Source organism: Andrena cerasifolii, chromosome 7 (assembly GCF_050908995.1).
Source record: "Andrena cerasifolii isolate SP2316 chromosome 7, iyAndCera1_principal, whole genome shotgun sequence".
In the NCBI taxonomy this organism is placed as follows: Eukaryota; Metazoa; Arthropoda; class Insecta; order Hymenoptera; family Andrenidae; genus Andrena; species Andrena cerasifolii.
In genome coordinates this window covers 1,524,193-1,542,949 of record NC_135124.1, presented here as the reverse complement: position 1 = coordinate 1,542,949, position 18,757 = coordinate 1,524,193, and the positions used below count along the sequence as shown (strand labels likewise).

At 38.0% G+C, this 18,757-nt stretch overlaps 1 protein-coding gene across 2 annotated transcripts; it reads right to left on the bottom strand.

The window, feature by feature from the left end:
* Positions 1-358: 358 nt before the first annotated feature.
* On the bottom strand, positions 359-18,691 carry LOC143371800 (natterin-3). Of its 2 annotated transcripts, none has more exons than XM_076817400.1 (4): positions 18,553-18,691; positions 8,257-8,456; positions 7,171-7,314; positions 359-600 (listed from the first exon to the last, which is right to left on the bottom strand). In XM_076817400.1, the coding sequence occupies exons 1-4, from the start codon at positions 18,557-18,559 to the stop codon at positions 514-516; spliced, it is 438 nt and encodes a 145-aa protein (XP_076673515.1). In that variant the 5' UTR covers positions 18,560-18,691; the 3' UTR covers positions 359-513. The 2 variants fall into 2 exon arrangements, with proteins under 2 accessions (XP_076673515.1, XP_076673516.1); XM_076817401.1 differs by lacking the exon at positions 359-600 and adding an exon at positions 1,822-2,003.
* Between the last annotated feature and the right edge of the window lie 66 nt (positions 18,692-18,757).

Here is an 18,757-nt window from a genome sequence, read left to right as displayed (position 1 = left end):
TCCTTTCTTGAAAAACCTACTTGGCTCACCGGAAAACAAGATTTCTCAACATGCGATAAAGAACCGGGTAAAACGTAAAAATACTATGTAAAGATTACAGAATACTTGGATTCTTTAAATCCGAGTGGTATGAAAAAGGCAATTCACCAGCTGGAACTTTTCAACTCGAAATTTTTAAATTTCTCTGGATGAAAAACTACGACGGGCTTTGCGCTGCGATTGATCTCATACCGTCTTCAGGTCCACCCAAATGTAACACCCTGCGTTGGGTGCATATTGCAGCTCTTGTCTTAGAAAAATAATGATACCCAGTCTGACCCGCGTACCCGGTTTTACCCTACTTTCCTCTAGGCATGTGTAAAGTGGAAAAACTGTTTATTTATTGTTTATTATGTCTCTATTGGCATTAACAATTATTACGTTTGAGCGCAGTTCACAAATATAATTAATAAAAATATTCAGTCAGGTATTGAATACGTATCAGAATAATTTTGTTGTAGGTTTAATTATATCCTAATTAATTACGAGAACTTCGTAGTCTTTGAAGGACAGCTCTTCTCCATCAAAGGGAATGTACAGACACTCATGACTGGGTACGACCTGTGAAAAGTAACGTTTGAATCATTATCAAGTTATGGGAAGTTTGCTGTAGTAATCTAAAATTCTAATGTGACGTTCAAAGATTTTGATTTTCATTTAGTATCAATTTCTTTTTCGCTCCCTATCACAGCGACATCATCAATTAGACTGAATGTTCAATCCTATTACAGTATTGCGCGGTAAAGAACATTCGAATTCATAATTCTATATAACTAAGATTATACGACTTTGTTGCCCGTTTTTCTGCGAATCGCCTAGTACATACATACATAATATGTACGGTAATTGCTCCTTTGATAAACTGTTTGTTTCTCTACCCAACTAACTATTCTAAACCACAAGAGTGGTTTCACGCTAGCGGTTCTCGGACAACAATTTTCTCAGGTCAGGTATGTACGATAGTAAGAAAAATATTACACACGGCTGTCTGCGTACTTGCAGGGGCCTAAAATATCAAAACAATCGCCTGATAATCGCTAGTGTGAAACCGCTGTTATGATAAGACGAGCATTTAGAGCAGGTTTGGTCCCAAGGCGGAGTATATGCCTCACACTGTATGTAAATACAAGAATGATTCAATGTACATATGTATGGATGGTACAAGTGGGCATGAAGTGATTCCTTATGAAAAAACAAATCAAAAGGGTAGAATAAAATTCTTTTATCCGAGGTTTAGTTTTCGAGAAAATTGATTTAAAGAAGGAATCAATTTTTAAATCTTCAAATTCGATTTTCTTGAAAACAAAGCCTTGTTCGAAAAATGTTACTGTGCAATTTCAACTTATTTTTGCCCAAAGATTCATTCCATCACCAGTTGTACCATATTTGCTGTTATATTCTACCAGTTCTTAGTCAAGCGCATGTGTGCCCAACAAAATTTCAAAATCGATTTTCTCGATAACTAAGCTTCGGATGAAAAAAATTCTATTATACACAAATCTAACTCAGAACTAACTGAGATTATAAAACCGAAGCAAGAAATTTAAAAAATATTTTTGCGAATATTTCGGTAACTAAAGGTGGGATTTCCTAGCCGGGATCTGCGGCGACAGCCGACGGCCAAACCCCGAGCACCGCTCTTATGGAGAAGCATGCATCCGTTTTCCTAGCCGCGTTTTCGACCGGCTGCGTCCGCGCGTCTGCTACAGCAGCAACCTGGGCTATTCGAGCGCGGGACACACATCCAATCATTACTGTAGTCAGTAGTGCTCTCACTTATAATAGAGTCGAGGAGCGGTCACTAACACTGAACTAACATTGGTTACGCACTTCCCACGTATTATACCTACGTCTTTTCCGCAGGCGCGGAATTGGCGCCGAGGTCTCTATCATGGTTATGTCAATTTGATCTAGATACATCAGATACCTGGATCCCTGGGTACCCGTGAAACAACCGGGTAGATCTGGGATACCGTAAACTCGGGGAACATTGGGATGTTTTTGGAACATTTTGCTATATAATATAAAAATTAAAATTTTTACATTTACTCTAAGTATCCTGTCAGAACATTACATATTTGTGAATGCACTACAAGCGTCAAAATGCATAAAATTTGTGTTCTTATCCTTCCTTAATACATGTTAAATACCTGCCAATGTTACCCCGTAATCGGGTAACATTGGCACGTCATATATAAATAGCACTAAAAAAATTAAAGTTTTACCACATCTGAATTTACATTAACACTTAAATTTGTTTCTTTTTATGCTCAATGCACTCTAGTTTATATTTTTTTATATACTTTTTTTAATTGACATTTTTAAATTTGGTTCAGGTATCCTATTATAACATTGCATCGTGTGTGATTGTACTGGAAGTATGAAAATGCATCAAATTTGTTCCTTTTCCTTTTTAATAGGAGTAGATGCCAATGTTACCCTGCACTGCCAATGTCCCCCAGTTTACGGTACTTATACATATAAAATTGTAAATGAAGCAGAAGTTTGTTTGGGGTAAGCCTTCATTTTCGAGAAAATCGATTTCGAAAACTATCGTGTATACATACATGTGACTTGTAAATATATATTGGCTTGGTGGACCTTGGTGTACAGGTATACCCTTCTATCTGACAAGATATTACGGGCCAAGGGCACTCGCACGTACTATTTAGTCCTACTTGCTAGGACTACATTTTTCGGGGCACCCGGTACATCAGGTTCTCTTGATTCTCACGGACCGAACCGCAGTCACACAGTGAAAGAGCCGGTCGGGCCCCTCCTAAAATCCACCATTCGTTATATACCGGGAATAACTTTAAAATGTGAACAGCGCAAGCGATTAGCATCTCATTTCGGCTCGTGCTGGTGCTTATTATGTTTTGTCGATAGTGGGAGTCGGCAGTCATTGGCCGAAGAAAAGGACAGCGAGTGAGAAAGAACCGAAAGCAAATGAGAAAAAATGAACTTTATCTTTTACACTGGCCTGGTGTGGAGAACCCCCCGCCCCAGTTAGAGGGGATATAGATGATCATACAACGAACAAAATCTAGCAATATTACCACGAGCATTTACTGTATGCATCTCCCTTGCGCAGCGCGCGAATGAGGGGCCGCCTCTTTCACTGTGCAAGTGTAGTTCATTTCCGAGAATCAAGTGAACTCAGTGTACATCCGTTTGAGCCAGAAAACCGAACCCTAACCCGTACGCGGTTCGGTACGCCGTATCGTCGACTAATCTGCCTAACCGGGTAACAGAATTCATCTGTACCCCAAATACCCCGGTGAACCGGGTTAATGCGGTTACAGTAATACGGTGAAAAACATAGTGGTAACCATGTTTCCAAATAGTAATGAATTTTATTTCAATATCGGAGACTCCTTGGTAGGATGATACATGCGCATGAAAGTAATAAATATGCAAGGTCAAAGATTAACTTGGCCGCGCCGAATTCGCGAGCGTTTGCCGACGCACAGTGTAAGATTTTAGACAAAAATCGCTCCACAACGCAAATCTTGACCAATTTCAATAAATTTCTTTTAAAATACTCGTAAAGGACTCAACAATAACGGAGCACTGCAATAAAACCAGTATCTGTTGGTCTAATCTATAATATCATAATAAATAAATAAATTTTGCAGATTATTTTTTTTCTAAATTTAAAATTAACTATAAAATAAAAGTTTATTTCAAATTTACAAAATTTATGTTTTAAATAAACTGTGTAGCTGATTTAAATCTTATCTTTTTAAATTATATTATAAAATTAGTCACCACAAAATATTCAATTCTAATTACTCCGAATTACAATTATTACAAAATTATTTGTAAATTTATATATTAAAAATAAAATCAAAACTAATCTAATAGAAATATAATTTAAAAATATAAGATTTAAATCAGCTATACAGTTTAGTTAAACCATAAATTTTGTAAATGTAAAGTATATAAGTATTAAAGTATTATATAAGTAAAAGAGTATTAAAGTAAATGTAAAATTTACACAAAATTAATTGTTAATGTCTTTAATCTGCATTATTTATGTTTTTATATTATGTTATGCTAAATAGTGTTTTCTATAGATTAGACCAACAGATATGGTTTTTATTGCAGTGCTCGGTTATTGCTGAGTCCTTTACGAGTATTTTGAAAAAAAATTTATTGTAATCAGTCACAATTTGCGCTGTCGGCCGATTTTTATCGAAAATGTCACACCTTTTAGAACTCTAGACGGTGCGGGTTTACGACCCGGTTGTTCGGTGCTTCGGTGGTACCTGCCGCACGGACGAGACCGACTGTGGACCAGATGACGGGACCTTTGCCTATTGTCTAAGGCTTAGGTGTCGAAAATATTCGAATGCTAGAAAATATTAAACAATGGAAGCTATAAGGCGAAACGCGTACACGGCTGTAGAAGATATTGATACTAAAAGATATTGTTGCTAAGTAATTCTTGAAGTTTAACAAATAAAGTATAAATTCCGTTTCTAACAACCCTCTAAAATTAATCAAGCCTGCATGGATTATATACTCGTATATTTTAAACATTGTGTATTCATTTGATCTGAATATGTATTGCCTATAGATTCACATGTCACTAACTTGTCTTAAGTGATTTTCTACTCTAGGCTAGACTGTTTTATTTTACTAGTAACCCGCTCGTAGCGGGTTAACCCGGTTACCTCGGTTCTTTCTAGAATTTAATAACCGTTCCCACGCGGTTAGTATGGGTTACATAAACCTTCCTAGGTTAAGGGGGGAGCCTGGTGTAACTAAATGAAAATCGAGGCATTTTTCGGGAATTTTCTTTAAAGAAAGTATTTGATAGATCTTTCTGAAACTTTCAGGATATTGTATTAACAGGTTAAGGTATGTAACAAAAAAAAATTATTAAAAAAGAGCGGCAAATAACAAAGTTATGCCCAGTCCGTTGGCGACGCAATTATTGCACTGCGGGCAACGTAGCGTCTTTTGGTTTCATCTGAAACCAAAAATCGAACAATTTTCTTTTAGTTTATGAGTGTACGCACAGAATGAAGAAATTTGAAACTTAAAAGATGCAAAATGAACAAATGGCGGCCTCTTGAATAAAAAGTTCACTGTTTCCAACGAAATTTTGCCTCAAATGTCTAAAAAAAAGTTATTTATTTAAACAATATCATTATACTAATAACTTAGTACTATGAAGAAAATCTTCACAAATATCCGTGCACAAGGCCAAGTCGATTGGTTGAATATTTTTGGAGTAATATTGCCCGCAAAGTGTGAAACTGTCGTTTCGAGAAAAACGCATTTAAAGTTTTGTGGTAGCCTGGCGCTCCGTAGCAAAACCGGCTATATCCGCTTTAATTTTTCGAATTTCGTTTTGCGGCTTTGGGAACATATTATCGTGATGTTCAACTATTGATTTATGCAAAAAAAAAATCGATTTCTTCGATCCGCTACACCAGGCTCCCCCCTTAATCGGGTAAGGATTAGGGCAAGCCTGCCCCATAGGGTGCAAATATCTCCCGCAGTTCTGGGACTCGGGCAACAGCCGAGCGCGGGACCGTTACGTTGCTAACCACAGCATGGGCTGCGGGAGAACTGCATGAGTGTGCGGCCGTTGCAGGCTCGTACATGCACGCACACTCGTGCAGTTCTCTCACAGTTCCCGCAACGGGTAGCATTGGAACAGTTACGCGCCCGGCTGTTGCCCGGGTCCCAGAACTTCAGGAGGTATTTGCACCCTATGGGGCAGGCCTGGGTTAGGATTACGCGGCAGCTCGGATCCCTGGTTTGAACGAGTTAGTCAAAAATCCTTTTTCCAGCCTACGCCGTCTGGCTTCGGTGTCAGTCAAAGACGCTCGAAATATACTTGGCTCTCGAATTGAGACTCTCAATTATGCCTCTATGCGGGCATTTCACGATTGCTCGGATATAGTAACTGCAAGAGGCACCTACAGCGAAATCGTAAAATGGGTGAAGCATTGAAGTAAATGTTTCGAACGTCGCGTTGGCACAAGTGAATTGACAGAAATATGAGGAGCAATATAATGCTCCCAAGCTTCAGTCAGGACCGCCGCTGGATGTGTGTAATTTACGGTGTTCAGTTAGTATAACCGACTATCTCAGAAGTCAATAGAAGTCTAAGGGTCTAGTCTCCATATTAACGAAAACAAAGTGGGAAAAATCGAATTGTTCGCGAATAATAGCGTGGACAGGGCTAAACTACAGTTTTCGATGAACACCGAACCATTAGTTTTCAAGAATATATCGTCTACCAATGTGCAAAGATTGTGCCCAGCACAGTCCAGCTGTGGTGATCGATTAGAAAATGACATTTTTTTCCACGGTACAACTGGCTCATTAGATTGTAACAATAGTGACTGCCAACACAAATAGACGGCAAAGACTGACCCAACTTTGTCTGGTTGACGCCCACCTTGCGTAGACTTGTCTGTACTGTATTCCGTGAATATCGCGTACGGTTAAGCCACGGCATAGGCTGCCTCCCGCCTATACTATATTCATAAAATATTTTAGATGTGTTCACGCACAGCCACAAATTCTCTTTGCCGTGCATATGATGTAAAAATTAACATTTTTACATTTACTTTAAGTATCCTATTCATTGCATCATTTGTGATTGTACTACAAGTGTCAAAATACATAGAATTTTTATCCTTTTCCTTCTTTAATACAAGCTAGGTAACTGCCAATGTTCCCCCAGTTTAGTATGTTAGAGCGGCCAGAATTGATTGAATTAGACGTATAGTTTAACCCATGATGTAAGGAAATTAGGCGTGCTCTTGCGCAGCCTTCCAGATTGGCCAATAACGTGCCCTTCCCAAGATCCTCCAAATTGGATTGTCAACCAATAGCGTAGAATTAATTTATCAACATTTTGATAACGTCAGTCAGACGGTCGGAGCGACGGTCGGACTCTCCCGCATGCACGGCCTACTCAGTGGCCGATCGGAGGCAAAGTTATATTGCGCGATCTATACCACTGCTGACTATTGATCCAGATCTTTTACTCTAGATCCGATAACTTTCCTATCTTGTTTTATATAGTGTACGTATATTAATTGTAATTTACATCTACTTTGTAAGGCGGATACTTGTGCAGTATCAGGGACAGTAAGTTCTGACCTTGCCAACTGTTTGAGATCCATTGTGGAGAACACGTCCTACATACAAAGTTTCTCCATCAGAAGTCTGCCCTGCGACTACCGCATCATTTGGGACGCTGCCGCTGCTACAAAACACCCACGTTAATTCACCTGGACATAAGATCTAATAAAAAACGGAACACATTAGAATCATATTCTACTAAATGTCTATGGTATTACAATGCTTTAGGAATTGTAATTATTAACTTAGACCATATTCTGTTGTACCTAATGATGAATTAAAGAATTGTCATTCATTACTAATAAATCACTTAGATTACTCTTAATAAAGTAAAACTAATGAAGTGACTATGAAAAACTAATTAGAGTGTTAACAAAGCCAGACTTTTATTGCATTTATATCTATTCTCGTTGCAAATCTGACTGTCTTTATATAATTTAAAGCTGAAAAAATAACTTTTGACGTAGCTTACGTAACGCATGTTACCTACTCCGTGAAGCAAAACGACTTTGCCTTGACATAAAATTTCAATTCCGCATTTGCGTGCGTCGAAAGGCCACTTAGTTATACCAGGAAATTAACTTCCTTGCAGAAAAGGTTTATTATTTGTTAAAATCGCTCGACCAGATAGCTTCTCTGCAATGTTACCTTGAACTTAATTGATATTCTTCCTACCAAATCAAAAAGAAATAAAAATAACGAAGGTTTCAGAAATCATTATCGGTTGTTTGAATCGGATTAGCTTATAAGCAGAAGAATATTTACTTAGGAATATGCTCCTTACATTTAATTCCGAATTTTACGTAATCGAACTTAATAATTCCATGTTCTAAAATCTAATTCATCACTAGTGCAACATTGCGCGAAATACCGTTTCAAGTCGATCAGATCTTTCTGAGCGATCGTTTATACTGGGAGAGTACAGCGAAATGCAATGCGATCTACGACCTCGCATTGTTTTCAAAGTTAATATCCCGAAAATGTCAAAGTGAACAACACATGCCAAAGTTGTGCGCAGGGTGGAAATCCCTCAGCGTGAAAGCTGGCCAACGCCACTCACAGTGTTATTATAATGAATTCAAAAATATGTCTTACTGTACTCACTTCGTAATTGTATTTAGCGTGTTCCTCCCCGTTATAGCATACATAGGCTACGTTTTTCTCGGGAATAACTTTTGCCGGTAGCATATCACCCTCGTGGAAGGCTCTGCCGACGTAAATGGTAGATCCGTCTGCGTCACGGCCTCCAACAACAGCATTTCCGGGCAAACTCTGCTCTGCACTGCGATGCACCCACCTGTAAACTTTAATGAAAGCAATCTTTTAATTTAGAAAAGCTAAATCACAGTTATACAGGGTGAATCTGTAACTAGGATAATCCATATTTCGTGTTTAGTCTCAATCAGAAAGGAATGATAAAAGAAAAAGCTGAGTAGTGTAAAGATATCCAATTTCATATCACCCAATCTTTTTCGCAAGTACATATGTATGTACGTACAACGATGGAATCCTACACTTTCATTCTAGGCATTCTGTGTGTAAAAGTACCTATTACGGTAATGAAGTCTAATAATACTTTGTAGAATATTTCGAATTATTCCGTTATATAGTATAGATATTTTTTCTTTCTTTATCAAACATTTTTGATCCTTTCACTATTACATTCTAAACATTGCGTACCTATATCGGTTCTTCATCATATTCACGTCCGAATCAAGTATATAGTTGGTCTCTAGTTATATAAAGTAATTAATACTAATCTTTTAAGGGACATTCTACTCTCTCGGCCGAAAAATCGGCCACTTTTCGGTAATGGTTTTTATAATGAAATAAACACTTAACGTTTTCGAATTTCTGGGGGTATATTCTACCACTCTTGAAATATAAGAAAAAGTCTTTGTTGTCTGTTTATTTCATTTGTTCACGTAAATATTTCGCAGTGAAGTTGGCGGCTTCAGAATTGCTGGCGGTTGAAATTTCGGACGACTGGATCATCGGAAATAAAAGAACCAAACATATTTCTAATTCGCAGGAGTATGGTTATCTCGCTTTCCACGAAAGAACAATTTCGGGGCAAAATTATTAAAATGGGAGTTGATCAAAGTTGAAAGTACCGAAAAGGGTATTTCTTCTCTGTTTAATAGATATAAAACGTGGGAAAATATTTAAAAAATCTTAAGATATTTGTGGTTAGCGAGATAGCCGCACTCCTGCAAATTAAAAATATGTTTGGTTTTTTTCTTTCCGATGATCCAGTCGTCCGAAATTTCAACCACCAGCAATTCGGAAAACGCCAACTTCACTGCGAAATATTTAAGTAAACAAGTGAAATAAACAAACAACAAAGATTTTTCCTTGTATTTCAAGAGTGGTAGAATATACCCCCCGAAATTCGAAAACGTTAAGTGTGTATTTTATTATAAAAAATATCACCGAAAAGTGGCGGATTCTTCAACCGAGAGAGTAGAATATCCCCTTAAATCCTCGATAGAGAGAAATGGGCGTGAATGCCCTCTACAAATACTTCAGAAAGTATACATTTTTCGACTTCGTTACCCAAATATGTACTTGTATACGCAGAATGTCCAGAAGAATTGATGTATGTATAATGAGAAATATGTTTCGATTTGAAAAAGAGGTTCATTCAGCTGCATATTGCACGAGCATCGTTGCACTTTCAGGACCGATTCTGTTATACGAAATTGGACTTCTCTAAACCATTCAGTTTTTTCTATATCATTTCTTCTTTAATTGGAACCAATGAAGAAATATAGCTTGTCCCTGTTATATGACTCACCCTTGAGATTATAAAACAGATGATTTCTCATTACAATGAATAAATTATTTTTTTAAATGAATAGATATATAAATAATTTACTATTCCCATTGTAATCTTTGTAGTGATTGTTACGTACGGAGAATATTTGCGTGCTCTTTCCCTCAAATCATTTTCGGGCTCGCGTCTGGGATAGGAAAACTCCCCAGACCCCTTTAGCTGTTATATGCAGTGGTAAGAAAATCCCCACGAAACCAAGTTATTTACGTTACGTGTAAATTACACGTAAATTGCATGTAAATTACATAAGTAACATAATTTTAACATAACCAGAAGTCATAAAATAAATTGATTTTATCACAACCTAAATAAAGTATTATAACGTAAAAAAATAAATCTATAAAAGAGAAAAGTATAATTTATATATTTATTCAGTAATCGCAGATAAAGCTACTAATATGATTTGTATAGAAAAATGATTAGATATATGACACGTGACTTCACAGTTGTGCTAATTGAATTACTGCAATTTAATTACATTGTATTTCAATTATATAGTAATTCAATTTCAACGTAATTCAATTCCCAATTACTGCACTCATGCTTGTAATTGAATTACAATGTAATGGAAATACAATGTAATTAAATTACAACTCAGAACTCTGAAGAAGTGAGATAAATGATTATATTCATCTTTCATGTCCATACGACGCTCAATTAGAGATTAGTGGTGAACTAAAAATGTTATTTTTCCAGTTATTCCTATTAGGCGATGTATTTCACTGTATTTCTGTATTAATTTTTACACATGAGACGCATTAGGTGATTGCCGTTATTTTTCCCCTTAATATATATTGTAAGTTAGGTAGAGCACATACAAATTTCTTTTTTTACATTTATGTTTGAATGTGGAAAAATGTAACAAACAAGTTTATTTCTCTTTATATATTATAAATTTACGAATAATACCATATTCATTACTCATAATAATTTTTTCTGTTCGAAACTTTTACCTATACAGGGTGTCCGAAAAATGTCGGAGTTCCTTGAAAGGGGTGACTCAGGGGGTGATTTGAAACAACTTTTTCCTTAGCGAAAATATTGTCCTAAGCTTCGTTAACGAGATATTAACAAAAAAAAAGTCCGACCAATCAGGGTGCGAGCCTTCTGCTCGACCTCCCGCGGTAGGCGGCTGCGCTTGAACTCCGAACAAGCAAGTCGGCATGCATAGAAGGAAATTGCGTAGAATTGCAGATGAAAAAGAAGTAAAATCGAACATTTTATCATGGTTTGTTTGTCATTTAAAGTGAAAAATCAATAAAGAATAAATGGATCAAAATCATATGTAACGAAAAAAGATGAATACACAGTTTCTTTTTAGAAGAATTGAAAATAATAATTATTTGAAGTGAGAGGATAAGGAATACGATACTTTTCCTTTTGTTAATAACGAATACACGAAAAGGAAATGTAACAGGAAATGAACGAAAAGTGATCGTAGTTCGCTGTTGTGATAAAAATCCGTAATTCAATAATGGCCTACACTGTTGCTGATAATGAATAAGTCTGTTTAAAAACCCGAAGAAAAATTTATGTACGGAAATTTGGAGAATTACAGTTTGACAAAATTTGATTTTTTTTCGGACTTGTAACATTCAACAGCTGTTTCTTATAGGTTTTCGTCCCCTGAAAACGAGTCCGCAAACATTTGTCGCCATCACCCTCAGTTTTTGAGAAATTCGATTTTGAAAAAAAACTGCAAATTTACGAACATCTTTTTTGTCGAAACGGTAATACTTATTCGGTTGCTCGTTGCGTCAAATTATTCTATGAACCCTCCCGAATACAACGCTATAAGTTATTATTGGATTATGAACATTTAAATATGTTTAAACAACGATTAAAGGGGAAAGGACACCCGAAATGCACCCGTTTTTGAAGATATCTTTCAATTTATTTCCAAAACTAAGGGTCTAGGTGGAAATCTGACTATTCCACGAGATGCAGCAGATATTTTTCCATCGGAAAGCATCAACAGAAGTGATAAGTCACGTTTTGTTTTCAACACAGAAACGAAATAGTTTGGCAAAACGCGCGGTGCTGAAATAAGTCACAGCCTGCGTTAAATTTGAAAAATAATAATCACCAATAAAGTAACTAACACTCACCAAAGGGTTAGGAAAATTCACCTATAGTTTGAAAACCTGTGTCGTTAGGTCACTGAACCGATCCTGGTCACAGGGTCATCCGTTAAAACTGCAACCTACGCGCGCGTGAACAGGTAAAATGGCAACAGTGCCTCACGGACGCATTCCACTACAACCATGTACCGGTCCGGCGTTCGGAGAGCTGCCAGCGACCGCTGGACAGCAGTGATGCCCGAGCTTCGAAAATTTTAGGATGGTCTCTTTCAAATTATAGTCGCAAAGAGCTATTCCGAATTTCCCGGATCAGGTCGAGCTGCGCGCTCCGTTTTTATGATCGGTTTACCAATCGCACCTCAGATTACTGTAATGAGGCTTAAAAACAACGTCAACTAGTCTCGTACCCGTCTCAATTGAAAATTTTTTAGCTATGACAAGGTTGACCGCGGGGCTATAGCGCTGCACGGGGATATTTTTCATCACCAGCGTGTAAAAGCCACAATAATGACGCATCGTTCCAAAAATTGACATTAACGGAAGCCGGTATAGGCGTGGCGTTGAGAAGCTAAAAGGTTAAAACATTCAGACACAAAAATTGTAGAAAAAAAATTCAATCACCGCTACAATCAAAGACACGTCCCATTAGTTACGCGTTACGTCCGTTCTATGAATGCACTGCATTAAGGATAAAATTATAAAAAAGAAAACCAGAACAATAGCTTCTGAGATCTGCAGAACTAACACATAATTGAATGAAAATTTAATTTCTCAATTTCTGAAAGTAATGATACAGAAACAACTAGCCTATTGATTATCAACATCATGAATTTTAAAAAGTGCATTAAATGCAGTATCAAATAAACGGTTTGCAAAAACTTTTCACAACAATTATGGTTAAAAAATTGATAAAAGAAAAATTAAGTAAACGTAAAATATTTTAAATTATCCATCATTAAGAAGGAATAATTTTTCCTCATTTTTCATCGCAAATTGCATTCCGATATCTTTTATAGTTCAAAAGTTATACGAACAAGGCCCCAAATTCTTTCAACCTGGACCGGGAAATTTCAAATAGCTCTTTGCGATGTTAATTTGAAAGAGACCATCCTAAATTTTTCAAAGCTCGGGCATCACTGCTATCCAACGATTGCTGGCAGCCCTCCGAACGCCGGCCCGGTGAATGGTTGTAGTGGAAGGCGCCCATGAGGCGGTGTTGCCATTTTCGTTTGTTCGCGCGCGCGTAGGTTGCAGTGTCAGCCAGGGATTGAAACGGTTCCGAAAATAACTGTTTCAAACAGTTATATATCGATTCTGACTAAAACAGTTATGAAGAACCGATATTCTGAATAACTGTTATCATGGAACCGAAATTTCTGGCTATATCGATTTCGGTTACGGTTCTACAGAACCGATATTATATCGGTTATAACGGTTCTAGAACCGTTATTTTTTCGGTTCTATATCTGTTCTAAAACGGTTCTGGAATTGATTCTCGCATCGATTATACAGGAATTGAAATAAGTAGATATTACGCTTACAGATAACTGTATATTAAGAATTATTTTGAAGAAATATTTCTAAGAAATTCAATAATCTACAATTTAATCAGAAATGGTGATTCTATTTTATCGGACTGTTTTAATTCTTCTTTTGTTCAACAGATTCTCCAAACATCTGAATTCGCGATGATTGGTTTAAGGGGGGATTGCCCTTTGTTGGGCCAAAAAATAGGCAATTCTTTGTGAATTTTTAGTACAAAAACGGCTCGACAAATTAATTTGAGGTTTAGCATGCTGTTTTATTGCATCTTAAACTATTGTTCTGAACTTTTGTGTGACAGTGAAAAAAAATATGGCAGGTACAGAGAGAGCGTTGAAAAATAATGGGGTGGTCTTGGCGTTGACGAAAAGTACTGTAAGAGTTATCCGAAACATAAAAAGGAAAAGAGATTCTTAAACTATATGAATGTGGCTATGGCTGGTAGTAGATTTATTGCCGAATCTGTTACCGTTCCTTTTTTATTTAAAGAAGTTTTCCCGATTTTGAGGCAAAACCTTTCTCAGACTCAGATCAGGGCGCTTCATCTCCTTCAAAAGGCTGCCATTTTAACATTTTTTTTTATTTTTCTTAATGAATCTACTACCATCCATATCCACATTCTTATAGTTTAAGAATCTCTTTTCCATTTTGTTTTTCGGATAACCCTTACAGTACTTTTCGTCAATGTTAGGACCACCCGATTTTTTTTCAACGCTCCCTCTGTATCTGCCATATCTTTCTTTTCACTGTCACACAAAAATTCAAAACAATAGTTCAAGATACAATAAAATAGCCTGCCAAACCTCAAATTAATTTGTCGAACCGTTTTTGTACAAAAAATTCACAAAGAATTACCTATTTTTCGACCCAACAAAGTGCAATCCCCCTTAAGCGTTTAAGCTAAAAATTGTTTACGTTAGGCACGTTTCAGAGGTCACCGGAGCGTCCGCGCTACAGATGTGTTATAACCGATATAATATCGGTTCTAGAACCGTAACCGAATTCGGTATAGTCAGAAATTTTGGTTCCTTATAACAGTTATTCAGAATATCGGTTCTTCGTAACTGTATCAAGAACCGAAACCGATATCATAACTGTTTCAAACCCCTGGTGTCAGCGGATGACCCTGTATGACTCCATCCAAAGTTAATGCAACGTCAAGTGTGTTCGAGTTAATATACCGACTATTCACTTCACTACAGGGCTACTAACACTGATCACTTAATTTAATTTTCATGGAACGTGTTGTCCCTACGTTGTACAAATTGGTGGAAATGAATTTTCACTTGGCGTTCGGAGCCGTGGGTACAGCCACGCAGACGCTCGTACAGCAGTAGTTGCGTCTCCGTTGTTCTGGGCATAAACCCAGAACATCGCGTAATACTCTTGTGTAGAAAACATTTCTCTGCCGCGAATGCCAACTGACTGACAGGATTTTTTTCAAGAAGCTTCCTCTATCCCCGAGTAGTTTCTCTCGTTCCATTATGAGTTAATTCCCACCAGGATAACAGGCTTCAGATAAAACGAAGCCAGCACATTTTCAAAACACATGTGCTTCGCAGAAGTACAACAAACGAACCATCTTTTACAAAAGCCCACGCTCCGCCCTTTTACTGCCCATTGCTTCAAGATAGACAGCAGACACCACGTGTATCGGGTTGGAAGGGTCCGAAAAGAAGAGAAACAGAAATTCTTCGAGTTGCTATAAAGAAGAAAATGCATACCATTCCTATTTTTCTTTTCGAAACCCTGAGCTCACGTATGCTACGAGGCGGAACCAATTAAGCCATACATTACCCAAAACTGTAGGAAACCGTTTTCTGTCGCCGACTGGCGGGACAATACGGTTATAAACCGCGACCTCGGCGAAATGCTCTGTCCGATCAGCCTGATTAATTTTTGGGAACTAGATGGTGGTAGTCAGCCTATTCCGTTTTTAGTTAAATATGTCAGATGTGAGAAAGATGCCACCGATATAACAATTAAAAAATATTATCCATCATCAATACGCCTCGCGGAGAGACACAGGAAGAAAAGGTGTACCTATATATTTCGCTGACTGCGCGTAGTCCCGGCTAGAGCTGATCAAGTACCCGGAAAAAGCAAGCCGAGCCTGGCTCGGCTTGAAAAACCGAGCCGAGCCGGGTACCCGAAAAAACCGAGCGGCTCGGACAGAACCAAGTACTTGAATTTTTCCAAGCGGCCCGAAAGAAACCGAGAAGATTGGATGGAACCGAGCGGATTGAATTTTTCCAAGCGGCCCGAAAGAAACCGGGCGGATTGGATGGAACTTCCATCCAATCCGCCCGGTTTCTTTCGGGCCGCTTGAAAAAAATTCAAGTACTTGGTTCTGTCCGAGCCGCTCGGTTCTTTCGGGTACCCGGCTCGGCTTGGAAACCGAGTCCCGGATTGGTTCGGATTTCAAGCTACCCGAATATTCAAGTACTCGTACAGCTCTAGTCCCGGCTGCTTCGCTCTCCCTTTGAATTAAAGACGGATCTCTTATCTCTTGAGCATAAACACGCGCTCGAATTTCAAAACAAAAGCATACGTTGACGTACTCCGTGCGAGAGAAGGTCGGCCGCGGGGAGGAGACCGAGAGAAGGACAATTGGTCCTAACCTAACCAATCGGACTTGCGTTTAATGACCAATTTAATAACCAATCGTTTGGGAAGGATGCAGGGCAGATTGATTAGGTTAGGACCAATCGGACTTCCGTAAAGGCCACCTTCTCTCCTACAGAATAAGTCAACGCGTGCTTTTCTTTTGAAATTCGAGCACGTGTTGATATTCGAGAGATAAGGGATCTGCTTCGAATTTGTAGGGAGGACGAAGGTGGCGGGACTACGCGCAGTCAGCGGACTACCCCTTTTCTGCCTGTGTCTCTCGGCGAGCCGTTTTGATTTTGAATAATACTTTTTAATTGCTAGTTCCCAAAAATTAATCAGGCTGATCGGCGAGAGCATTTCGTCAGGGTGTCGGTTGATGACCGTATCGTCCCGCGAGTCGGCGCGGCGGTAGAAAACAGTTTCCAACAGTTTAGAGTAATTTATGGTTTAATTGGTTCCGCCTCGTAGCAGACGTGAACAAAGGCTATCGAAAAAGGGAAATAAGAATGGTGTCTATTTTCTTCTTTATAGCAACCCGAAGAATTTCTGTTTCTCTTCTCTTCGGACCCTTTTGAACTGAAATACGTGGTGTCTGCTGTCTATATCGAAGCAATGGGTACATTGGCAGAAAAAAGACGGAACGTGGGGTTTTGTGAAAGTGCACGATGGTTCGTTCGTTGCACGTCTGCGAAGCAGGTGTGTTTCGAAAATGTGCTGGCTTCTTCTTACCTAAAGCCTGTTATGCTGGTGGGAGTTAATTCATTATGGAACGAGAGAAACTACTTGAGGATAGAGGAAGCTTCCTCCAGGATTTGGAAAAAAATCCTGTCAGTTAGTTAGCATGCGCATTAGAGAAATGTTTTCTACACAAGAGTAGGTATTATGCGATGTTTTGAGTTTATGCCCAGAACAAAGGAGACGCAATTACTGCTGTACGAGCATCTGCGCGGCTGTACCCACGGCTCCGAACGCCAAGTGAAACTTCATTTCCACCAATTTTGGCACAACACGTTCCATGAAAAATAAATTAAGTAGTTAGTGTTAGTAGCCGTGCAGTGAAGTGAATATTCGGTACATTAACCCGAACGTACTTGACGTTGCGACCCTTTACTTTGGGTCGTGTTGTACCGGGTTGTTATTTAATCTTGCAACCTGCGCTCGGGCGAACAGGTAAAATGGCAACAGGAAATTCTGAATAGCTCTTTGCGACGTTAATTTCAAAGAGAACATCCTAAAATTTTCGAAGCTCAGGCATCAATGCTGTCCAGCGGTCGCTGGCAGCTCTCCGAACGCCGGGCCGGTACATGGTTGTAGTGGAATGCGGCCTTGAGGCGCTGTTGCCATTTTACCTGTTCGCCCGAGCTCAGGTTGCAAGATTAAATAATGAAGGTGGGCCTCATCTTCGTGGTGCGACCAAGACCACCCCCTGTGTTTCCTATTCGAGCGGGTTTTCTTCCAGTGAAAATCAGTAAATTTACAAGCGCAATATTTCGCAAGCCAGTTGAAATAAGGTGTATACATTATAGGTTATTGAATTTGTCTTGAAACGCACTATCAAGTGATATGTAAAAAAAATAGTTCCATTTAAAAAACCGAACTTGACTATCGTATTTTTAAAAATAATAATCGAAGAAAAAATTCGTCTCCACTAATAAATTTGCCCCTTCGAACCATGCAATTGCGTACAAACAATTTTTTCTAATCTCCAATTCGTTAGGAGCCTGGCAGCTCTGGTCAAAATTGGTCACACAATATATTATACCTACAATCTTCCAATATGATCCACAAACGGTCAATAATATTGTGCAATTGATAAATACGTATCATCAACAGAAGACTGGCAAAATTCTTTTTTTTCTGTCAAATTATGTAGACAGAAAGTGAGCGAATAGTTGATTTATGATTGTGAAATAGATGAAACGTGTAAACAAAATGCGCAAATATATTGCCGTCAACATTGCGACTAAAATATACGTGTTCAATATGCCTTGATAAGATGTTTATAGAACGTATTTTCATAGATTATAAGTCGGCAACATACGAAAAACGACTCTATACGATTATCATTATAATATACATATATCTCGCTTTTTAATTTTATCAACATTTAAAACTTTTTATCAAAACTACAAATTCAACATTTACAATAGCAGGAGTCTTATGTTGCGTAATAATAAAAACGAAACACTATTGTACAGTAATAATGGCAATGAAATAATATGTATGATAAATAGGATGTCCCTAAATTTAATAGTTGTAGATGTAGGAATCTATTATATTTTGTAACTTTGTGAATTAATGAAATTTATTATGCAGAGTTTTACCACTTACCGGGCATCTTGTAACCTGTTTCAATCGAAACTGCAAAGAGGAATAATGCTTATCTTCTTCCAACACCTGATTAAAAGGTTCTGTAATCTTATCATATGCGTGTTATAATATTTGCGTTCTCTATAAGCTGCGTGACAACATGCTTTTTCCGGAAAGTTGGATAAATTGATTAATGATATCATTCGGAAAAATATCTTTTGAAGAA